Source organism: Muntiacus reevesi, chromosome 2, assembly GCF_963930625.1.
Source record: "Muntiacus reevesi chromosome 2, mMunRee1.1, whole genome shotgun sequence".
In the NCBI taxonomy this organism is placed as follows: Eukaryota; Metazoa; Chordata; class Mammalia; order Artiodactyla; family Cervidae; genus Muntiacus; species Muntiacus reevesi.
The window spans coordinates 181983644-182006732 of record NC_089250.1 but is presented as its reverse complement, the minus strand read 5'-3'; the positions used below and the strand labels follow the sequence as shown (position 1 = coordinate 182006732).

The 23089-nt window shown below is 42.2% G+C and overlaps 2 protein-coding genes and 1 non-coding gene across 7 annotated transcripts; 1 reads left to right on the top strand and 2 right to left on the bottom strand.

The window, feature by feature from the left end:
* The first annotated feature begins 34 nt into the window (after window positions 1-34).
* Window positions 35-11186, top strand: ZNF200 (zinc finger protein 200). 3 transcript variants are annotated; one of them, XM_065924188.1, is made up of 5 exons: window positions 35-419; window positions 1268-1594; window positions 2346-2437; window positions 2779-2860; window positions 8775-11186. In XM_065924188.1, the coding sequence occupies exons 2-5, from the start codon at window positions 1348-1350 to the stop codon at window positions 9494-9496; spliced, it is 1143 nt and encodes a 380-aa protein (XP_065780260.1). In that variant the 5' UTR covers window positions 35-419; window positions 1268-1347; the 3' UTR covers window positions 9497-11186. The 3 variants fall into 3 exon arrangements, with proteins under 3 accessions (XP_065780260.1, XP_065780259.1, XP_065780258.1); XM_065924187.1 differs by having other exon boundaries at window positions 36-419; window positions 2737-2860; window positions 8778-11186; XM_065924186.1 differs by having other exon boundaries at window positions 36-419; window positions 2737-2860.
* LOC136160473 (olfactory receptor 1f45-like) lies at window positions 6817-22886 on the bottom strand. Of its 3 annotated transcripts, none has more exons than XR_010661621.1 (2): window positions 22516-22886; window positions 6817-7221 (listed from the first exon to the last, which is right to left on the bottom strand). XR_010661621.1 is itself a non-coding variant. In XM_065924189.1 (2 exons), the coding sequence occupies exon 2, from the start codon at window positions 16330-16332 to the stop codon at window positions 15394-15396; it is 939 nt and encodes a 312-aa protein (XP_065780261.1). In that variant the 5' UTR covers window positions 16333-16341; window positions 22516-22886; the 3' UTR covers window positions 13886-15393. The 3 variants fall into 3 exon arrangements, 1 of the variants encoding a protein (XP_065780261.1); XM_065924189.1 differs by lacking the exon at window positions 6817-7221 and adding an exon at window positions 13886-16341; XR_010661622.1 differs by lacking the exon at window positions 6817-7221 and adding an exon at window positions 17144-17248.
* LOC136162113 (U6 spliceosomal RNA) lies at window positions 7734-7836 on the bottom strand. The gene has a single exon (XR_010661960.1). It is a non-coding gene; the product is annotated as a U6 spliceosomal RNA (small nuclear RNA).
* Window positions 22887-23089: the final 203 nt, after the last annotated feature.

Below are 23089 nucleotides of genomic sequence, written 5' to 3'. Positions count from 1 at the left end.
GTTTGGCGGGCTGGAGCTAGCCTTTAGCTTTCCGTCTCCCAGGTACAGCCTCAGAGAAAGCGGATGCTGCCAACCTAGCCTCCCTGCGGTCCTGAAAGTCCTGCTGGTCGGCCTCGAACCTCGCCTTCTGAAGCGCAGACTGCCCGCTCCAAGCGAGGAGACCAGGCTTCCGCACCGGAAACGAGGCACCGGGCGTGACATCACGGCCGCTTAGGCACCCGGTCTCCCAGAAGGCACCGCGTCCCGGTCGTCCTCCCCAACTAACCGCAGCTCACACAAATAATAGCTGGCTGCCAGTGAGGACACCCCGAAGGGCGAGGGTTGGACTGGGCCTCTCACGCCTAGTTTCCCAGTCTCTCCCTGAGTCTGGGTCCGGGGTTGTCCCCAGCGTGCGCCCAGGCACAGCAGAACCCCAGAAGGTGAGGGGCTCCGGGAGGGCGGGAACCAGACTGAGGCGGCCTCAAGGGAGCGAAACAGGGGCCATTGCTGGAGCGCACCCCAGCCAATGCCGCCAGCTGGGCTTTGCGGTGAAGGTGCTCCTTGGCCAGTGGGAGAGGCTGCAGAGTGGGCCTGGCCCAGTAGGCCCTACTGGGATGAAATTTAAATCAGTAAGGATTTAAATCTTTTTAATTTAAATTTAAATTAAAAAAATTTTTTAAATTAAATTTTAAAATTTTAAAATTTAAATCCCTACTGGGATTTCATTTAGAGGCCCCCTGTCCCTCTTACAAGACTTTGAGGGCGGAAAAGAGTGGCTGGCCACATGTAGACCCCTCATGCGGCATTGCGGTTGCTCCTTGGGCCAACTGCCCCCTGAAGGACATCCTAGGGCTGTCCAAGGGCTGCGGTGAGGCCAGATTCAGTGGCCAAGCTGACCTCTAACCAGATGCCCTCGTTATTGAACCTCGGATTTCCTGTCTTTTGGCCCGTTGCTTTTTTTTTTTTTTCCCCAGCGTGAGTGGAACCACTTTTCCTAATGGAGTTTGCGCTTCACATTATCGTGAGGACGACCTTTGGCCTTCTGCCGGTTGTCTTTGCTCCCTTCTGTTTGGCCCTTGAGGTTTGGTCATCTACTTCCTCCATTCGCAGGATATTCCTTTCGGGTCTTACTGAGAGTATCAGGTTAAGGGGTCTTCTTTTCAGTTGTGAGTTCCCTACCCCAGCTTATCTTTCCTTACTGATTTAGATTTCATGTGGCCTCACTGCCCAAGAAACATATTGGAGTAGAGGCATGCTCAGCCTGACCCATGGTTTCTCTCATCTACAGCTGACTGACAGGTTTTCTCCAGTAAGAGGTGGCTCTTGAATCTCTGCAGAAACAAGTGTGGTGTGTTATTTCAAGGCACGATGGCTACAAAAGTGGTCCCTATGCCCCCCAAGCCAAAACGGTCCTTTATACTCAGAGTCCCTCCCAACTCCAAGCTGGGCCAAGACCTACTTCGAGATGCTACTAGTGGACCCAAGACCATCCACCAACTGGTTCTGGAGCACTTCCTCACCTTCTTGCCCAAACCAAGCGTAGTCCAACCCAGTCAGAAAATCAAGGAGACCTTGGTTATTGTGAAGGATGTGAGTTCAGACCTTCAGAATAGAGGTAAGAAGCACATACTGTTTCACTAGAAGAAAGTGGGTGGTACCAGGGATTGAGCTAGGCTTCCATAGTAATAGTGAATTGAAGTTAGGAAGGTGGGTGTTGAAAAAAGGAGTTGATTCCAGTAAGTCAACATGCCAGAAAGAGGAAGGGAGTATTATTTTTTTCCTCAAGCTGGGTTTGAGTGATTTGCTAAGTGTGTGTAAAGCTGTAGAATAGACTAATGTTTTTTGTAGTGTCACTTTTACTGATACATTTTGGGAGGGGGAATCTTTTTTTTCTTTTGCCACGACATGCAGCATGTGGGATCTTAGTTCCCCAACGAGGGATCGAATCTGCACCTCCTGCATTAGAAAGATGGAGTCTTATACTCTGAACTGCCAGGGAAGCCTGGGGAATATGTTTTTAGGATAAAGAAATGTCAATGAATTATTGAATTGGCTTCAGCTTATGTGGAATCTTGTTAACTTTTGTGCTTGCTGTGGACATCTTCAGACTTTACCATACCCCAACCTTCCCCTTAGTGGTAATGGAAATTTAAAAGATGCTTAGGAGAATCATCTTTTTTTTAATGAAAAGACACCATGTAGGTTTAAGACCCTGTGGTTTGAGGCTTGACCTCTGACTGGGCTTGTAGGAGCAGAAAAAGCTATGAGTTACCTACCGAAGGAATGATCTAGCTTCAAAATGTGGGTAGAATCTTTGTATTTGAGTCACTGACTTTTCTTTTAACTGCAGCTTCCTCTTTCCCCAGTGCAACCTCGTCCCTTAGTGAAGCTTCTACCTAGAGAAGGAACCCAACAGAAACAGGAGACAGTATCTCTGTGTCTGAAATCTGAATCTGAGGTGGGTTCAGCTTTCCTGTTCACTGTTTGGGTGTATCGCCCTCTCTGCTCTCACAGTCCTCCCACATATAAAAACACACTCTAGGGAGTCAGCAGGGAGACTGGGCTCATTCTTCACTGCCTTCTTAGACAGTTGTGTTCTGTTTTTCCCCTGGCTTCTCTCTGACCCTGGCTTCTCCGTGAGACTTGTAGATCCCTTTCACCATCCCTTCCCCAATCTTTTGGTCTCAGTCTTTCTTAACAGCGAGGCTGTCAAAGAACCTTTGTTACTAAGAGGAAGGGGGCCTGTTGTTCTTTCAGAAACTGGTGGTCTTTGAGGATTTGAGTGTATTTCACTCCCAGGAAGAATGTGTAAGCCTGGATCCTGCTCAGCAGCCCACCTCAGAGATGGAAGAAGACAGCATTGGGGAGATGATGTTACTGGGTAAGAAATCAAGTCCCTTGTATGTTTAGATTGAAGGCTATGGGAAAAGCATGATTCTGTTTCATCTCAATTTTTTTTTTGAGACACTGGTCACACTAGCTAAGTACATGTTCTTACATGCATATTTATGTTTTATTCTATGTGGCAGAGCCTTCTCCAGCTGAGAGTGGCCATTTTTCCTGTATCTTTGGGGCAGCAAGGGTGGAGGGCATCTCTTCTGGCAATCAAGACCTGCAGCTGATGTGCTAACATTACACATTTAAACAGAAAGCACATGCATACTGTTTCTGAATCCACCTTCTGCATCTAGTGGTATTCTCTCAACAGATACATTTTACATCACTGTTTTCACTGGACACTTGACTAATTCTTTTTCAAGTCTTATTTTGACATTGGTGTTCAATAGCTGTTAAGCCTACTAGTGTAAGAGAAAATATACCCCGTTTTTGATGGAAGTATTATCTAGCATTTGTTAAACACATGTATGCTAGTATGTGCTAGACACTATTCTAAGTACTTTACATGCATTTATTATCACATGTAATTCTCATGATAGCACTGTCGGGTATAGGAATCATTATGTTATAGATGATGGAACTGAAGTAGAGAAAAGTTAAATTTGCTGAAGGTCACACAGCAGTAAGTAGTAGAGCAGGGATTTTTTTTTTAATGTTTATTTATTTGGCTGCATCAAGTTTTACTTGCAGCATGTGAACTCTTAGTTGCTGCATGTGGTATCTAGTTCCCTGACAAGGATTGAATCTGGACCCCCTGTATTGGGAGGACAAACTCTTAGCCACTAAACCACCAGGGAAGTCCCACCATTATCATCTTTAATGGGAAACACTGAGAGGCATTCTTACTAGAATTGGGATATAACAACGAAGCCCACTGTCACTACTACTATTTAACATTGTGTTTTGGGTGGCCTCCCTGGTGGCTCAGATGGTAAAGAGTCTGCCTGCAATGCAGGAGTCCTGGGTTCAATCCCTGGGTTGGGAAGATCCCCTGGAGAAGGGAATGGCTACCCACTCTAGTATTCTTGCCTGGAGAATCCCATGGACAGAGGAGCCTAGCAGGCTATAGTCTATGGCGTTGCAAAGAGTCGGACACGACTGAGCAACTGATACTTTCACTTTCTTTTCAGGTGTTAGCTAGTACAGTTAAATGAGAAAGAAACTAAACATACAAGAATTTAAGAAAAAGATAAAACCACATCTATTTACATATGATATAAATGTGTAGCTGGAAAATTCTAGAGAATGTATGAAAACTTATTGCATATAATAGGTGTATTCAGTAAGGCAATGAGATGTAAAATTTTTATACAGAAATCATTTATGGAAACACAGTCATTTAGAACAGAGGTCCCCAACCTCCAGGATCTAATGCCTGATGATCTGAGACGGGGCTGATGTAAAGTGCACAGTAAATGTAATGTGCTTGAATCATTCTGAAACCCCACCCTCCTACCCAAAGGGTACATGGAAAAATTATCTTCCCATGAAGCCGGTCCCTGGTTCCAGAAAGGTTGGAGACAAGTGATTTAGAAGATATGCATTAGGAACAAAAAAAGATCAAGCATCTAGAAATAAACTTAAGAAATGTGCAAAAATGATGAGGAAAATAAAACACTTCTAAAGGTCACAAAAGTAAATTTGAATGAATGGAAATATTATGTTCTTGGTTGGAAAGATTTAATATTAAAAAGGTCAGTTCTTCCCAAATTAATTTATGAATTCAATGTAGTCCCTTTACTAAAACCAATAGGATTTCCCCCCCTGGAACTGGACAGTCTGATTTCAAATTCAAGTGGAAAAATAACTGCAAGTAACCAGGAAAATTGGAAAGAAGAGCAGTGGGGCAGGAGAGTTATAGCGTACCAGATGTTTAAGCAGCCTCTAAAACCTGTCATGAAAACAATATAGAGTTTTGGCATGTGAGTAACTAGACCAATGGGATGGAATAAGAAGTGCAGAAATAGCTTCAAATGCACATGGGGATTTAGTTTGTGATAAAGTTGGAATCCCCTGTCAGCAAGGTAAAGAGGGACTTTTTGATAAAAGATCCAGTGAAAACTTAGCCTCTTGGTGAGTCATATCTTACTTTGCACATCAAGAAGAATGCCAGGTGGGTCAAAGATTTTATATGTTTTTTTAAAAACAATTAGAGCATGTGGGTGAATTCCTTTATAACCATGGGATAGGATGACTTTTCTAATAAAGACTCAAAAATCCAGAAGTCTTTTAAAGAAAAGATCAATAAGGTAAATACATAAAAATTTAAAAACTTTTTATCGCTTCTTGGCCTTTTGGCTAAGATCATGTGTAAAAATTTTAAAACTTTTTATGACAAAATAAATGTTTAAACAAATAAAGTGCAGTAAATTTTAGGTACATACATGACTACTGGAAAAACCATAGCTTTGACTAGATGGACCTTTGTCAACAAAGTAACGTCTCTGCTTTTTAATATGCTGTCTAGGTTGGTCATAGCTTTTCTTCCAAGGAGCAAGCGTCTTTTAATTTCATGGCCACTGTCACCATCTGCAGTGATTTTGGAGCCCAAGAAAATGAAGTCTGTCATTGTTTCCCCATCTGTTTGCCATGAAGTGATGGGACCAGATGCCATGATCTTAAGTTTTTTTGAATGTTGAGTTTTAAGCCAACTTTTTCACTCTCCTTTTTCACTTTCATCAAGAGGCTCTTTAGTTCTTCTTTGCTTTCTGCCGTAAGGGTGGTGTCATCTGCATATCTGAGGTTATTGATATTTCTCCCGGCAATCTTAATTTCGACTTGTGCTTCATCCAGACCGGCATTTTGCATGATGTACTCTTGCATATAAGTTAAATAAGCAGGGTGACAATATACATCCTCGACATACTCCTTTCCCAATTTGGAACCAGTCTGTTGTTCCATGTCTGGTTCTAACTGTTGCTTCTTGACCTGCATACAGATTTCTCAGGAGGCATTTAAGTGGTCTGGTATTCCCATCTCTTTTAAGAATTTTCCACAGTTTGTTGTGAGCCACACAGTCAAAGGCTTCAGCATAGTCAATGAAGCAGAAGTAAATGTTTTTCTGGAATTCTCTTGGTTTTTCTATGGTCCACCAGATGTTGGCAATTTGATCTCTGATTTCTGTGTTTTTTCTAAATCCAACTTGAACATCTGGAAGTTCTCAGTTCACATACTGTTGAAGCCTAGCTTAGAGAATTTTGAGCATTACTTTGCTAGCATGTGAGATGAATACAACTGTGGGGTTGAACATTCTTTGGCATTGCCTTTCTTTCTTTGGGATTGGAATGAGACAGGGATTAGAGTAAGGCTTTTCAGTGTAATTTTTGTATTTTGATTTAGAGCCATATAAATATATCAGCTACTAAAATTCTCTATTTTTAAAGTTAGTACAATAAAGGAATGTTAAATGCAGTTGAGTTTCAGTTGTTCTCAAAACAGATATTTAGTTCTTTAATTTAACCTAATATTTTTATGAAAAAGGGGTTAGGGAGAATGAATATTGGAAAAAAGGGGGAACCAAAATATGATTTGTATTTAGAAAATTTTAAAGGATCAATTAAAACATTATGATATTTAATAGTTTTACAGTAGGTCAGTAGGAATAAATATTTAACTATCAGTAGCATTCTAAAACACAAAATAATGAGAGCTCTCCTTCAGAATGACTATAAAATAGGAGTAAAATAGATGTTTTATATGGTAAATAGAAGAGATTTTTTGAATATTGGAGAGAAACAGGTCTAAATAGGAAAACTAAAATCATGTAAAGATATCAGTGTTCTCCAGACTTATACTGTAAATGTACTCCGTCAAATTGGTGAAAGAAGTGAATGTTCTGACTAACCCTACCAATATTAGACATGTTACGAACAACAAACTGTGTGATACTAAACTTCAACAGTATCAGAGTTAAATAAAAATAAGTTGTAAAAAGAATGGCCAGAAAACAATAGAAATTTATTGGATGTTAAAAGACTGATTTTCTTGTTTTAAGTTGTGGGGTTATTATAGAGAAAGACTTTAATTAAAAAAATATATCAGTGATAAAGAGATTAAGATTTAAAATATACACAATTTATGTATTATTTGTATTTATTTTATTTTTGGCTCCACTGGGTCTTCGTTGCTGCAGGCAGGCTTTCTCTGGTTGCAGTGCTCAGACTTCCCAATGCAGTGTCTTCTTCTCTTGTTGCAGATCATGGGCTGTAGGGTGCTTGGGCTCAGTAGTTGTGGTGCATAGGCTTAGTTGCTCCTTGGCATGTGAGATCTTCCTGGACTAGGGATCAAACCCATGTCCCCTGCATTGGCAGGTAGATTCTCAATCCCTGGATCAGCAGGGAAGTCCTATAAAAGTTATTTAAATTTATAAAAGTGACAACCAATATATAAATTATTAGTTTGCAATAATCAAAGTGCAAAATAAAGCTACAATGAGAAACCATTCTATACCTAGTAAATAAATATTTGAAAATTATATCTACTACCAGCAAGATTAGTTAAAATTGATACCTAGCCACATGTTGATGGTTATATTGAAATCTGTAGAGTTCCTTTTATGTCAGTTCATATAAAAATTGTCCTGTGCTTTAGCCCAACATTTTCATTATCCTAAGGGAATCATTAAATGAAATAATTTTAAAAGAAAGAAATCTATTGGTGTGAAAGTGCTAAATCCAGCAGAGATTCAGATTCTGGCTTTAGGATCAGTCACATTATTTAAAGTGGTTGATTTCATCCTTTAATTTCATAAATTGCCCAGAATCAGACAAAGTCCCTTGTCATTCCATCTGTTCATAGCATACTTTTTTTTTTTTGGCTTTGTTACCTAGTCTTTGTGATCTGGTGGGTTTTTTTTTTTTTTAATGGAACCCTTCACAAATTTGCGTGTCATCCTTGCGCAGGGGCCATGCTAGTCTTCTCTGTATCGTTCCCATTTTAGTATATGTGCTGCCGGAGCAAGTGCTGTAATCTGTTATTTTACACAGACTTTTTTGGGAAATACAAGTCTTAAGTATACAGCTCAGATTTCCACAAATGAACACATTTGTCTAAAATTTATCTAAAATCAACTAATACCCCAGATATCCCTCTTGTGGTCCTGCTCAGTCACTAGTTTCCAATCTGCCCCCAAAAATGACAACCATTGACTTCTACCATAGTTTTCATTTTATCAATTGTAGTAGTTTTTTTTTTAATGTAGATCATTTTTTCTTTTTGGCTACACTGTGCAGTATGCAGGATCTTTAGTTCCCTGACCAGGGATCAAACTCAGTGGAAGCACAGCTTCTTAACCACTGGATTGCCAGGAAAGTTCATTGTAGTAATGCTTTCATGTCCAAAAAAATAATACACTGTGTGAAAATACTTTGCCTCCTTTAGTTGTGGTCATTTGAATTGTTTGCAGTTGTTCACTATATTAGATGTTATAATATTAGCTAATACTATAATATAGTGAAAACCTGGAAGTAACTCATCTAACCATTTACTTACTAGCCTCCTAAATATTACAAGTAGTACCTTTTAATATTTATGTCCTTCACCCCCTGGTCCTTATTAGCTCAGTGATTTACACATAATATAAGATCAGTATAAACTTGTTGAATAATTGGTGCCTATTCAGAAAACAAACATGGAAATCTTTCAGTCTAGTTCCACACATTTCATTAAAAAAAAAGAGAGAGAGAGAGAGAAAGAGGACTATGTGCTTGCATTATGGGTAAGGGAAGATTTATCAGTCATGTATCCCACCCTCAATAAGGGTGAGGAAGTGTAGATGGCAACTGCCTGCCAGTCAGATTTCTGACTTTCAAGGCTATGGTCTCATGAGAAATCTAACTTGGGTTTTCCTGCATGGTATCATGTCCCTCAAAAATGATTAGATTTTCTCTCTGTTTCAGCAGTCAGTGGCAATAATCCTGAGGGTGAAGAGCTTCAGACGGAACCTGTAGAGGATGAAGATCATAGAGAAGAGTCTTCATATAGTGATGAAATGGATTGTGCCATGGTCCCTGAGCAGTCTCCAGATTGCCAAAAAGAAGAAAGATTAAATACATCTATTCCAAAGGAAAGGAAAATGAGAAATCTTTTAGTTACCATTGAAAATGATACTCCTTTAGAGGAACTCTCAAAATATGTGGATATTAATGTTATCGCACTTACCCGCAATCGTAGGACAAGAAGATGGTATACTTGTCTGCTGTGTGGGAAACAGTTTAATGAGAGTTCTTACCTTATTTCCCACCAGAGGACTCACACTGGAGAAAAGCCCTATGACTGCAGTCACTGTGGGAAAAGCTTTAATCATAAAACAAACCTTAATAAGCATGAGAGAATCCACACAGGAGAGAAACCTTATTCATGTTCTCAGTGTGGGAAAAACTTCCGTCAGAATTCTCATCGAAGTCGCCATGAAGGAATCCATATAAGGGAAAAGATATTTAAGTGTCCAGAATGTGGGAAAACCTTCCCAGAAAACAGAGAGTTTGTGATTCACTTGCAGAGTCACAAGACCAAGAGGCCATATGGTTGTAAAAAGTGTGGGAGAAGATTTGGTCGGCTGTCAAACTGCACCCGGCATGAGAAAACCCACTCAGCATGTAAAACCCGAAAACAGAAGTGACATCAGGGAAAGGTCTGATGGTACCACCTCAAACTGAAATATTCCATAAATAATTCTGAATTGCCAGGCTGTCTAAAAAGATACAGATAAAACCTCGCTATAGCCAAAATCAGATAAATATTCAAGTTTGCCGAAACCTCAAGTTTTTAGAAAATTCGCAGGGAAAACAAAACATCCTCAAGGGCTATACCTCAGTTAGCAACCAGGCTTTTTAGACTAAAGAGCTTTCTTTTGTGAACTTACGCAACGATGTACAGCTCACAGATCCCTTTCCCAAAAAAGGGTTTGAAATAGGAGTCTGGGGGCTGCTTACCTTAAGGCGAAGACCGACAAGTGTACTGAAAGTATCAGAATATTCCATTCCCCCCCTACATAGGAATTCACACCTGAGAAATGTAAAGATCCTTATCTGAAACTGTTCCCCTAAAAAAACCAAACTACTGACTTGTTGATAAGAACAGCTTCTATCAGCCATTCATATCACCATCTAAAGATACACTGAAAGCCTGAGAGATGAAAGGGATTGTTTACTTTGGAATATAGGAAAACACAGCAACTGAATGTCAAAGACTTATTCCATCATTTGTATGTGATCTAAAAACTAACGATCAATTTCAATAACTCTTGCAGTTTGTGGTGAAAAGAGACATTTACAGAAATCCTCTTCACAGTGTAATTTAAAAGTGTCTGCTGTTCTTACTGTATTTTGTCCAGCTGTTAATTGCTCAAACAGTTCTCTCATGCCTTTGCCTTGCCGCAAGAAGTTTGGGTCACTCGGGCCTGGCCACTCAGCCCCACCCCTGGAAATACTTCTGAATTTTGTCCCTCTGTTGAGTCAGGAAAACCTGCCAGGAGGAAACCCCAGGATCCTGCAGAGGGGGAGGAGGACATTGGCTTGGATCTGTGGCTGGTCAATAACCTTGCCATGTGTGTAGTTCCCATCAGACTTGCCAATGGGTGGTCACTACCTCACAAGCATAGTGTTTTACTTTTAGAAATTATCTCTCCAGTAGCTCGCTCACATTACCCCTCAGGAGATAGGGTTCCAGCGTCCTCACTGTAGTGGACATTTGTTCTCTGTGGCTTCCCGGTACCCACATTTCCTGACTTGTCTGCCAGAAGCAAGGCCAGCGGTGCCTTCACAGGACCAATCCTGTGGTGTGTCATTTTCATTCTCCATCAGTCTTGCTCCTCTTAGATTTCCTTAGGTTTTAAATTGGTATCTGTATTGGAACAGGCTAAATCCTGTACACTTATGGTGGAAAATTACGTTTACACGTTTTGCTCCCATCCAGAAACCTACCTTCCATTAATTAGAGTATTCTGAGTACGTTTTTTTTTCCTAATTTTTTTCCGGTAAGTTCTACACAAAACAAAATTTTGTTTTTGTAAATAGTTTTTTTTTTTTTTTGTATTTTTCTAGTTGGTTATTGCTCTTGCATAGGAAAGTTATTTTTAATTATATATTTGCAAAACTAGCTACTTCTCTGAATGTAATTTTCAGTAATTTCTCGGTTCTGTTAAAATTTGTGATTAAAAATTATACCATCTATAAGTAATAGTTTTGTTTTTTCCTTTCTGCCTGTTGCTCTTTTTTGTTGTTGTTGTTGTTACATTTAAAATAAGTTGTTCTAAACTTTGTTGTGGTGCAAGGCATACTAAGAGAAGGATGTTGTCTTGAGTCATAGTCAAAGATAGAAGAAGAAACCCCAACACTTAAAAGCCACATCAAAACAGGCCTTTATCCATGTTGTGTATTTCAAGCCTACTGTACCCTTTAAAATAAGGGACAAAACTGGCTGTCAGTGTTATTCTCTTACTCATTTGCAGTTCTGGCCCAGGTTTACCCAGTTATCATGCAGAGGGACCCACCTGCATGCCCAGAAAACTTAAAAGGCTAAATGACTGTCAGACAGAAAAGGAAGGTGAGGTCCCGGGGGTGAGTGGGTCCTGTCCCCTGCCCAAGGGTTCGGCCACAGAATCCCCAAGACGTTTGGGTGGGTGACACTCTCAGGACCCAAACTCCTTCTCACACCCAGCAAATGCCTTCTGTGCCCCACATGTAGAGCGTGCAAAGTCAAGTTACCAGGGAGAGCACCCTGAGAAGCTGCTAGTAATTTTAAAAGCAATTGGATAAAATAGTATGTAGGTAATGTATTGTTGGGCCTGTAGCAAATAGAAATGTAACATCTGTGTAGCAATGTAGTTGCCAGTAACAGCAAAGAAGCTGTGTGTGAGTAAAGCTTTACAGGACTAAGGAAATGACCACAGACAGTAAGGTAATAATTATAAGATGTATTGTTTAGTTTGTAACATTGATACAATATGTAAACCAATAATACATAACAATGCTTAAAATGTGGAAAGGGAATAAAACCATATAGAAGAAGCATTTCTGTATATAACAGGAATGGACATCACCAGATGGCCAACACCAAAATCAGCCAAAATCTTTGCAGCCAAAGATGGAGAAGCTCTATACAGTCACCAAAAACAAGACCTGGAGCTGACTGGCTCAGATCATGAACTCCGTATTGCCAAAATCAGACTTAAACTGAAGAAAGTAGGGATAACCATTAGACCATTCAGGTATGACCTAAATCAAATCCCTTATGAATATACAGTGGAAGTGAGAAATAGATTTAAGGGACTAGATCTGATAGACAGCCTGATGAACTATGGATGGAGGTTCATGGCATTGTACAGGAGACAAAGATCAAGACCATCCCCATGGAAAAGAAATGCAAAAAGGCAAAATGGTTGTCTGAGGAGGCCTTACAAATAGCTGTGAAAAGAAGAGAAGCAAAAAGCAAAGGAGAAAAGGAAAGATATTCCCATTTGAATGCTGAGTTCCAAAGAAAAGCCAGGAGAGATAAGAAAGCCTTCATCAGCGATGAATGCAAAGGAATAGAGAAAAACAACAGAATGGGAAAGACTAGAGATCTCTTCAAGAAAATCAGAGATACCAAGGGAACATTTCATGCAAAAATAGGCTCAATAAAGGACAGAAATGGTATGGACCTAACAGAAGCAGAAGATATTAAGAAGAGGTGGCAAGAATACACAGAAGAACTGTACAAAAAAGATCATGACCCAGGTAATCACAATGGTGTGATCACTCACCTAGAGCCAGACATCCTGGAATGTGAAGTGAAGTGGGCCTTAGAAAGCATCACTACGAACAAAGCTAGTAGATGTGATGGAATTCCAGTTGAGCTATTTCAAATCCTGAAAGATGATGCTGTGAAAGTGCTGCACTCAATATGCCAGCAAATTTGGAAAACTCAGCAGTGGCCACAGGACTGGAAAAGGTCAATTTTCATTCCAATCCCTAAGAAAGTCAATCCCAAAGAATGCTCAAACTACCGCACAATTGCACTCATCTCACACGTTAGTAAAGTAATGCTCAGAATTCTCCAAGCCAGGCTTCAGCAATACGTGAACCAAGAACTTCCAGATGGTTTTAGAAAAGGCAGAGGAACCAGAGATCAAATTGCCAACATCTGCTGGATCATCGAAAAAGCAAGAGAGTTCCAGAAGAACATCTATTTCTGCTTTATTGACTATGCCAAAGCCTTCGACTGTGTGGATCACAATAAACTGTGGAAAATTCTGAAGATGGGAATACCAGACCACCTGACCTGCCTCTTGAGAAACCTGTGTGCAGGTCAGGAAGCAACAGTTAGAACTGGACATGGAACAACAGACTGGTTCCAAATAGGAAAAGGAGTACGTCAAGGCTGTATATTGTCACCCTGCTTATTTAACTTATATGCAGAGTACATCATGAGAAACGCTGGGCTGGAAGAAGCACAAACTGGAATTAAGATTGCTGGGAGAAATATCAATAACCTTAGATATGCAGATGACACCACCCTTATGGCAGAAAGTGAAGAGGAACTAAAGAGCCTCTTGATGAAAGTCAAAGAGGAGAGTGAAAAAGTTGGCTTAAAGCTCAACATTCAAAAAACTAGGATCATGGCATCTGGTCCAATCACCTCATGGGAAATAGATGGGGAGACAGTGGAAGCAGTGTCAGACTTTATTTTTTGGGGCTCCAAAACCACTGCAGATGGTGACTGCAGCCATGAAATTAAAAGACGCTTACTCCTTGGAAGGAAAGTTATGACCAACCTAGATAGCATATTAAAAAGCAGAGACATTACTTTGCCAACAAATGTCTGTCTAGTCAAGGCTATGGTTTTTCCAGTGGTCACGTATGGATGTGAAAGTTGAACTGTGAGGAAAGTTGAGCGCCGAAAAATTGATGCTTTTGAACTGTGGTGTTGGAGAAGACTCTTGAGAGTCCCTTGGACTGCAAGGAGATCCAATCCGTCCATCCTGAAGGAGATAAGTCCTGGGCGTTCATTGGAAGGACTGATGCTGAAGCTGAAACTCCAATACTTTGGTCACCTCATGCGAAGAGTTGACTCATTGGAAAAGACTCTGATGCTGGGAGGGATTGGGGGCAGGAGGAGAAGGGGATGACTGAGGATGAGATGGCTGGATGGCATCACCGACTCGATGGACATGAGTTTGAGTAAACTCCGGGAGTTTGTGATGGACACGGAGGTCTGGCATGTTGTGATTCATGGGGTTGCAAAGAGTCAGACATGACTGAGCGACTGAACTGAAACTGAAGCTAGTATAAATCTGACGCTGATCATCAGTTAAACCTGGAGCAACCACTAAAAAAACACCCAAAAAAATATAGTAAAAAGAATTACTGGTGTTAAAATGCTACATTAGAAAATACAGAATAAATGCAAAAGAGAGCAGGAAAGACAAACAAGGCACAAGAAAACAAAGTTAAATGGTACATATTAGTGTTAAAAGTAAATGGGGGACTTCGCTGGCAGTCAAGTGATTAAAACTGTGCTTCCAACGCAGGTGGCACGGGTTCGATCCCTAGTCAGGAAACAGATCCCACATGCTTCCCAGTACAGCCATTAAAAAAAAGTGAGTGGGTTAAAAATTCAACCAAAAGTCAGAGATCATTAAACTGGATTAAAAAACATGATCAAAGTATATGTTGTCTACAGGGTACACACTCTGGATTTAAAGACACATTGAATTGAAAGAAGGTTGCAAAGATGTCATGCAAACAGAAACCACAGAAGACCTGAATGGTTACAATATTACACAAAATGTTACTCTAGATAAAAGGTATATCTTATAATGATAAAAGGATAAAACAAACATATAAAACAGATAAATATGACTGTATCTAACAGCACAAAAATACATGGAGCAAAGGTTGGGGATTTCTTTCAGACTTTGGAAGAACAGGTATTGTCCCTCTTATTACAAATAATTCTTGGATATATAGACTAAAAATGGAAAATGCTACCACTTATCCCTTTAGGCAAAAATACCAGTACACAATTACAAAGAATATACAAAAATCATTATTATAAACAGAAATTGCCTTGGATTCAAATTCTGTCCATTTTCATAAAAGATATCATCTTAGCTCTGTGAAATTAATGGGAACTGCCCTATTTTTTGTCTTTGTCCCTCACAATCCAGAGCATCCTTCTCAGTGATGTTTTAACCAGTTTCATCTATTTCTCAATGTTTTATTTTCTGCAATTATTTTCAAAATATAAAGTTGTACTTTTAAATAGTAAAACTTCCTTTATGTTTTAATTCAGTAACAGGGTGATTAGCGAGTTTATTTTGCTAGAGCAACCTGATGGAAATACAAAAGGAAAGGAAAATAAAATTTGTGGAGACTATTCAGAAATTTAGAAAGACTTATAAAATATAAGTGGAAGATCAGGATATAGGTCTCTAGTATCAAGATTAAAAAACAAATTTTAAGTTTTGCATAATAAAAAAACAAAAATATTCTTAGAAATTAGTTCCCTCTGTGATTTTCTCAGCCCATTTGATTACTAAACAGAAAAAAATTTAATAGCAACCACTTTTCCAAGAGCCTTTTTTATGTCCTGGTTTCTCAGGCTGTAGATGAAGGGGTTCAGCATGGGTGTCACCACAGAGAACATCACAGCAGCTGCTACATCTGTCTTAGCTGCGTGGGAGGACAAAGGGTTGAAATACAGAAATATGATGGTGCTATAGAAGAGGAACACCACAGCCAGGTGGGAGCCACAGGTGGAGAAGGCTTTCCATCTCCCCTTTGTGGATGGGATCCTCAGGACAGCACAGATGATAAGGACATATGATACCAGGATGCAAATAAATGGAGCGATCATTATCGGCCCTGCTTCAATTAGAATCATCAGCTCATTGAGGTGTGTGTCAGAGCAGGAGAGTTTGAGGAGGGGAGTCACATCACAGAAGAAGTGGGGGATGGCATTGTCTGCACAGAAGGAGAGTCGAGCCATCAGCAGGGTGTGCAAGAGCATATCCAGACTGGCAGTGACCCACGACCCAGTGACCAGCAGGACACAGAGCTGGGGGGTCATCTTCACTGAGTAGTGTAAGGGGTGGCATACAGCCACAAAGCGGTCATAGGCCATCACAGCCAGGAGGAAATTGTCTATGTCCATGAACATGAAAACAAAGTACATCTGTGTGAGACACCCAGAGAAAGAGATGGTCTGGCTCCCGAGTACATGGTTGGCCAGCACCTTGGGGACAGTGGTGGAGGAGAAGCAGGTGTCCACGAAGGACAGGTTGTAGAGGAAGAAGTACATGGGGACGTGGAGGCGGGAGTCCACGCTGATGGCCAGGAGGATGAGCAAGTTTCCCAGGACCGTGGCCAGGTACATGTTGAGGAAGAGCAGGAAGAGGAGCTGCTGCTGCTGGGGCTGCCTGGAGAGCCCCAGGAGGAGGAACTCAGAGACTCTCGACTGGTTCACCTCTCCCATGGGGCCGGACTAAGATGCAGAAATGAGAAGCAGAGGTCAGAAACCTAGAAGCTAATGCTTTGGGTGCAATAATCAAAGCTCCAGCCATAGTTATGCTAATAAACCCTCTAAGGTTGCTCAAAGGCTTCCCAAGTGGCACTAGTAGTAAAGAACCCACCTGCCAATGCAGGAGACATAAGAGAAGCAGGTTCAATCCCTGAGTTGGCAAGATCCCCTGGAGGAGGAAACGGCAACCCACTCCAGTATTCTTGCCTGGAGAATACCATGGACAGAGGAGCCTGGGCTATAGTCCATGGGGTCACAAAGAGTCGGACATGACTGAAGTGACTCCATGTACGCAGAGTTGCTCAGTCAGAATCTGCCCCTACTCCCCACACCCTCAACTTCCAACTCCCAGTCCTAGATGATAACTGGTCCCACTGGATTCATTTTTTTAATTATATCAAATATAACATAAAAATAATGCACAGCCCTCCCCTGCCGCTATGTGTGTCTCTATTAAGATTCCCAGTCTTTCTCCTACTTAGTAGTTCGTAGAGAGAAGAGAAACGGTTGGTATTGGGTTTATCTCAAGCTCCAGCTGAGGACAGCTACTATTCCCTGGATTTGGAAGATTTAACGAAGGAGGTCCTTCCAAAAACTTCACCCATTAATAAAGAAATATTTAGACTTGTCTGATGGTCCACTGGTTAAGATTCTGAGCTCCCACTACAGGGGTATGGGTTCAACCCCTGCTCGGGGGACTAAGATCCCACATGCTACACAGCACAACCCAAAAAAGAAAGAAATGTTGACTGTTACCATCTTACCTGGAGAAGCTTGTGCTGTTGCCATCAAGTGTGCTTCACCTCTGAGGAACTGGCCAGGCTTCCTCTTTATGACAAGGTTTGGAAAGGCTTGGAAGGATAGGCAGGTCCTGAGCAGGTGAGGAGCAGAGTGTTCATGACCTCAGTTTTCTGTGCAGGAAGGATGTTTTTTGGAGCGGGGGAGGGTTGGCCTGAGATGGTTTTTTATAGTAGCCTCATGGCCATTGGGACCAGATTCCCTGAGAGCCTTATTAGAGACAAGCAGAAAGTAATTGTCCCACTTGTTTCCTGGTCCCTATGAGCCCACAATGAAAACAAAGTATATGATCTAACTTCAGGATCAGAACTTGAAGATAAAGCTGTCTGGGTGGAGAGGAGTCCCAGAGAAAATCCTCTGAAATCTCCAATTTCATCACCTTGCTGATCTGGGCTTATGCTTATGTATTTGACAATTCAGCTATTAAAAGGTCTTCTTAGCTCAGCAAGTAGGGTTATTGCAGTGTTATCTGAGTGAGCCTCTTCTTTATCTAATATCTGGTCATTTACGGTGTAGAGCTAGTGATGTATGTGCAGACAGGGAAGCTGGGGTAGGGGAGAGTTGTGCTTCTTCCCGTAAAGCATCTGATGTAAAGGATCAGCCTGGAGGGAGAGATGTAGCAGAGAGCACAACGTCCCATGACGGAGAAACCCCAGGCTCCTAGAACGGACTTCTGTGGGGATGTCTTGCCAGTGGACCACTCTTTGCTGGGGATGGTCATCAATCCATACTAACAGGAGTGTGGGCTCCAGCAGCCCAATTTAGAGTCCACCATCTCCTCCCAGTGAGGATTCGTGATGGATTTGGGATCTTTGCACTGATGCTAAGGACCTGTGGGTCATTCCCAGCATGACTTGGTCTGGATGGAGAAATCCAGAAGCTTGCAACTCTCTCCTGTCTGCCTCATAGACGGAGAAGCAACAATCTATGCAGAAAAGCAAAAAAACAAAAAACTAAAAAAGCATACAGAAACAGCAATGAGCTGGAAAGAATATTAGTGGCCACCCTGTTCAGAGTTCAAGACCGTTCCTTTTTTTTTTTTTTTTAATATTTCTTTGTTTAAATATGTCTTTCTTTGTGTGTGCTCGTGTCCAACTCTTTGTGACCTCATGGACTGTAGTCCATCAGGCTCCTCTGTCCATGGGATTCTCCAGGCAATACAACTACAGCAGGTTGCCTTTCCCTATTCCAGGGAATTCCCTGGTGGCTCAGATGGTAAAGAATCTGCCTCCAATGAGGGAGACCTGGGTTTGATCCCTGGGCTGGGAAGATCCCCTGGAGGAAGGCATGGCAACCCACTGCAGTATTCTTTCCTGGAGAATCCCCATGGCAGAGGAGCCTGGCAGCCTACAGTCCATGAGGTTGCAAAGAGTCAGACAAGACTGGGCGACTAAGCACAGCACATTCCAGGGCATCTTCCTGACCCAGGGGTCAAACCCACGCCGCCTGCCTTAGAAGGCAGGTTCTTTACCAGTAGCGCTACCCAGGAAGTCCCTAATATTTGTTTATGTGGCCATGCCCAGTCTTAGTTGCAGCATGTGGGATCTAGTTGCCTGACCCGAGCCCCCTGCATTTGAAGTCTTAGCCACTGAGCCACCAGCGAAGTCCCTCAAGTCCTTTTCTGATGGTTGAGTACTGTGGCCTCACTCACAGTTCTTAGGTGAAAATAACAGAGTCTCGCCAATTAAGCAGAAAAAGATCTCTTGAAACTGATCATTCTTATTTAAAAACACAGTGCAACTGGAGGAGGAGGCTCAGGAGGTCACATGGCAGCTAGAATGGCCCAGATCATCCATAGCACAGGCTGGATTAGTGGGTTTATCCCAGCATAAACCTCACAGCTCATGACTCCGACACAGCCAGCCCTGGGTACAAGTTGCCACCAGAAGCGCAGTTGCTCGGCAACCCCTTTGCTGCAATAGCTGCCACTGCTAGAAGAATCTCCTCCTTGCTCCCTTTGTGTCAAAGGCTGACTCAGGATATCGAATGGGTCCGCACGTGCCCACAGCTTAGCTCTATCCCAGCTTAGGGCTGGGATAGAAGTGATTCAGAATTTCCTGTGACACAGGAAGAAGTAGGCTTTTCTTCCCTACCAGAATGACACAGTAGGTATTATTACCTAAGTTTTGGAAGGGGTCACAGAAGTTGGGAAGCCAAAGAAGTAAGATAAACTCCCATCGGAATCCATCCTCCTAACTGTATATTAACATACACTCCTCTCACCTACTTACCTTCAGTAGAGAAATTCTCTGGTCTAACATAATAAAAGTATCCTCCTCACCACAGAAGAACATGAGTTATTGTATCCAGGAGCCAAACTAAGATCTTCCCTTCTCCAATCATGATCCCATTATGACTTTCTATAACTTCTGAATCAAATTTGAAAGCTAAGCAATATATACATATCCTACATACATGTAAAACAGAAGGAGGGAGAGAAAAGAAGAAAGCTAACTAGCTCAAGAGATAAATATAAACAGAAAGAGAAATATGACTGAATGATATAATATTCATTTCCATAAGTAGCCATGAATGATTAATTGATATCAATAGTTTCCTTTATCCACAATCTTTAAAAATTTTTTATTTATGTTTATTTTTTTGACTGGGCTGGGTCTTCGTTGCTGCAAGCGGGGACTACTCTCTAGTTGTAGTGCACTGGCTTCCTGCTGCGGTGGCTTCTCTTGTTATGGAGCACAGGTTCTAAAGTGTGGGCTTCAGTAGTCGCCGCAAACCAGCTTAGTCGTTCCGTGGCAAATGAAGTCTTTCCGGTTCAGGGATTGAACTCGTGCCTCCTGCATTGGCAGGGGGATTCTTAACCAGTGACCCACCTGGGAAGTCTCCCTTATCCACAATCGAATTCATGTTCCCTTTATCTTTAGCCAGCATCTCAGCTACTCAAAGTTTTAAAAAAAAAATCTGAATAGTAACCTAAATTCTTATGTCTGAGAGATCTGACCTTCTTATGATCTTGCCCATATAAGACTCTCCTAGTCTTTTATTAACTCCCATCACAAGACATAGCAATTCCAGAATCTCTCAGGGAGATCTTTCCACCCATAATCCTCTCTGCTACCACTGTGCAGCAGAAAAACTACTTTCCATAGATAGTCAAACTCATAACAATATTAGAATCTCCTTTTGTTCAGTTTATCCAGTAGCAAAAGGAGCCCAAATTGGTCAGCAGGAAGTCTCTTCAGAGCTTAGTACTGCTGGGGTAAAAAGCAAATTGTTGCAAGTACATCATGAGGTATTACAAAAAGTGCTGCCTACTTCTACCTCTTATTTCCTTGCTCCATAAATTGCTACCTGGGAGAAAGTTTAGCATATATTGTCCACTGGTATGAAACTTATACTGTGTTCTATAAAATAGCACCCTAATCTTACAGGGTAATCCGTGTGCTCAGTCGAGTTGGACACAACTTTACATCCCCATGGGCTGCAGCCTGCCTGGCTCCTCTGTCCATAGAATTTTCCAGGCAAGAATACTGGAGTGGGTTGCCATTTCCTCTTCCAAAAAATCTCCCCAACCCAGGAATTGAACCCATGTCTCCTGCACTGCAGGCAGGTTCTTTACCACCAAGCCACCTGGTCACCTCAACTGGAATCAAAACTGAGTCTTTAAAAGACCATTTCTATATTCCTAAGGTCAACTGTTCCTGGTAATGGTGTAGAAGTAAACACCAAAGAATCCCATGGACACCAGCCTTATCCTTTGTGTTAGTTATCTGTTGTCAAGTAACAAGTTATACCAAAACTTTGCAACTTAAAACAATAAACATTTATATCACACAGTTCCTATAGGTCATGAATCCGGTAATGGTTTAGCGGAATGGTTCAGGAGCAGGGCCTCTCGTGAGACTGCAGTTATCTGCAGGTGCTCAGTCATCCGAAAGCTTGACTATGGTGGAGGATGAGTGTCCAAGATGGCTTGCTCATACATTGCTATTGGCAGGAAGCCTCAGTTCCTCCTGTGGAGTTCTCTAGGGAGATAACTTGGTATGTCCTTGCAACAGAGGAGCTCGTTTCCCCCTGAGCAAGTGATTCAAGACAGCAGCATAGAAGCCACAGTATCTTTATAATGACTGAGCTCTAGAAGTCACCCAGCATCATTTCCATAATACCCTATAACTCACACAGTGCTACAGACCAAATGTTTGTGTCCCAGCAAAATTTGTATAGTGAAATCCTAATCCTCAGGTGATGGAGCCTTTGGAAGGTGATTAGCTCATGAGGGCAAGGCTTCCCCAAGGGGATCAGTACCCTTCTAAGAGGCCTGAGACGGCTCCCTTGTCCCTTCCACCATAAGTGGTAGAACTGCCATCTATGACCCAGGAAGTGTGCTCTCACCACACAACAAATGTGCCAGCATCTTGATTTTAGACTTTCTATCCTCCAGAACTGTGAAAAATTTTGTTTAAAAGAAATGTATTGGTTGCACCAGATCTTAACTGCATTATGTGGGGTCGGTTGAGGCATTTGAACTCTTAGTTGCAGCATGTGGGATCTAGTTCCCTGACCAGGGATTGAACCCCAGCACCCTGCATTGACAGCGTGTGGAGTCTTAACCACTGAACCACCAGGGAAGTTCCCCAAATAAATTTCTGTTATGTACAAGCTACCCAGTCCATGGTATTTTGTTACAGAAGCCTAAATACATTTAGAGATAAATCAGCCCAATTCACTGTGTGAAGAGATTACACAAGACTAGGATTGCCCAGGACTATCCTGAAAACTGGCTACCACATTCCTTTTATTATAAAGTGAGTTCCTTGGTTAGAAACGATGTTGGTGGAATGCCAAGTTGATGAATACATTCATTCATCCCTAACATATATGCTATGAGTCTTTCGACCTCAGGCTGATTAAGCATGTCCTCCTGTACATCAGTTTCCCTTTCCCGAGTGCTTCTGCACATTCCCAAATAAGCATGCTCACCATAAATTGTCTATTTATATCACCCCTCATCATCACTTTCCTTATGTCATCCTAATTAAGTAGTAGGTGATGCCTGGGATGTCATAAATGTCCTGAGGCTGACTTACCAGGCTCAAATCTTAACATCTCCTTTAGATCTGCAGTAGAGGCCATCCACTGCAATAGTATACATCAACACTGCCTCCTAGACTAGAAATCTCGGGAAGCCGAGGGCAGCGATTCTCAAACATTAACGTGCACAGAAATCATCTAGAATGTTTATAAAGTGAAGCTTCTGACAGGAAGTCTGGGATGGAGCCTGAGCTTAGGCATTCCTAACAATCACCCAGGCAGTGACGCCGGGTCCTCGAATCACACTGGGCAGTAGCAAGCCCTCAGCAATGGAGTAAAAGGAGCCCTTACCCTGAATAGGGTGCACCGGTTTTTGCGGTGCTGGCTTCCCAGTCCATCTCGCCTTTTGAAAGCACATCCAGATTGGAACTCAGGCGTTGACTTCCTAGAGTTTCGGGCTCTGGCAGCAGGAGACAGGAATCCTGAACACCTCGTGACCCATCCTAACCGGAAACGCCAGAGAGATGGAGCAGGACCGGGACTAGGTGACGTGTGGAAGGCTCATGGGATCCGCCAGTTGCCCAAGATTTGGCAGACACCAACCCCAGAGGGCCTCTTTACAGCATTTTGGGGTCGAGGCAGAACCACTTACTACATCACTGAACATCCGCTCCACACCGGAGGTCCCATCCCGCGGTACTTCCGGTGAAAGAATCGGTCGCACTTTCCCAAGGAGACCGCGCAGAGCTGAGACTCCGCCTCCCGCCTTTCTAATTGGGCAGGAACATGTGGGTGCGGAGCGGCAAGGGGCGGGGCAAGGCAAGCCGGTCCACGCAGCCTCTGACGCGCCCTGTCGAGGGCCTGCTCAGTGCTTCCGGGAAGAAGTCCCGCCGCGTCCGCGCCTCCTGCGCTGCGCATGCGCATG

Bases quoted from the DNA above. Each gene is read 5' to 3' on its own strand.
- ZNF200 (XM_065924186.1), top strand. From the start codon at position 1,348: ATGGCTACAAAAGTGGTCCCTATGCCCCCCAAGCCAAAACGGTCCTTT. The intron at 1,595-2,345 runs GTAAGAAGCACA...CTCTTTCCCCAG, and splicing joins TTCAGACCTTCAGAATAGAG to TGCAACCTCGTCCCTTAGTG. The intron at 2,861-8,774 runs GTAAGAAATCAA...TCTCTGTTTCAG, and splicing joins TGGGGAGATGATGTTACTGG to CAGTCAGTGGCAATAATCCT.
- LOC136160473 (XM_065924189.1), bottom strand. From the start codon at position 16,332: ATGGGAGAGGTGAACCAGTCGAGAGTCTCTGAGTTCCTCCTCCTGGGG.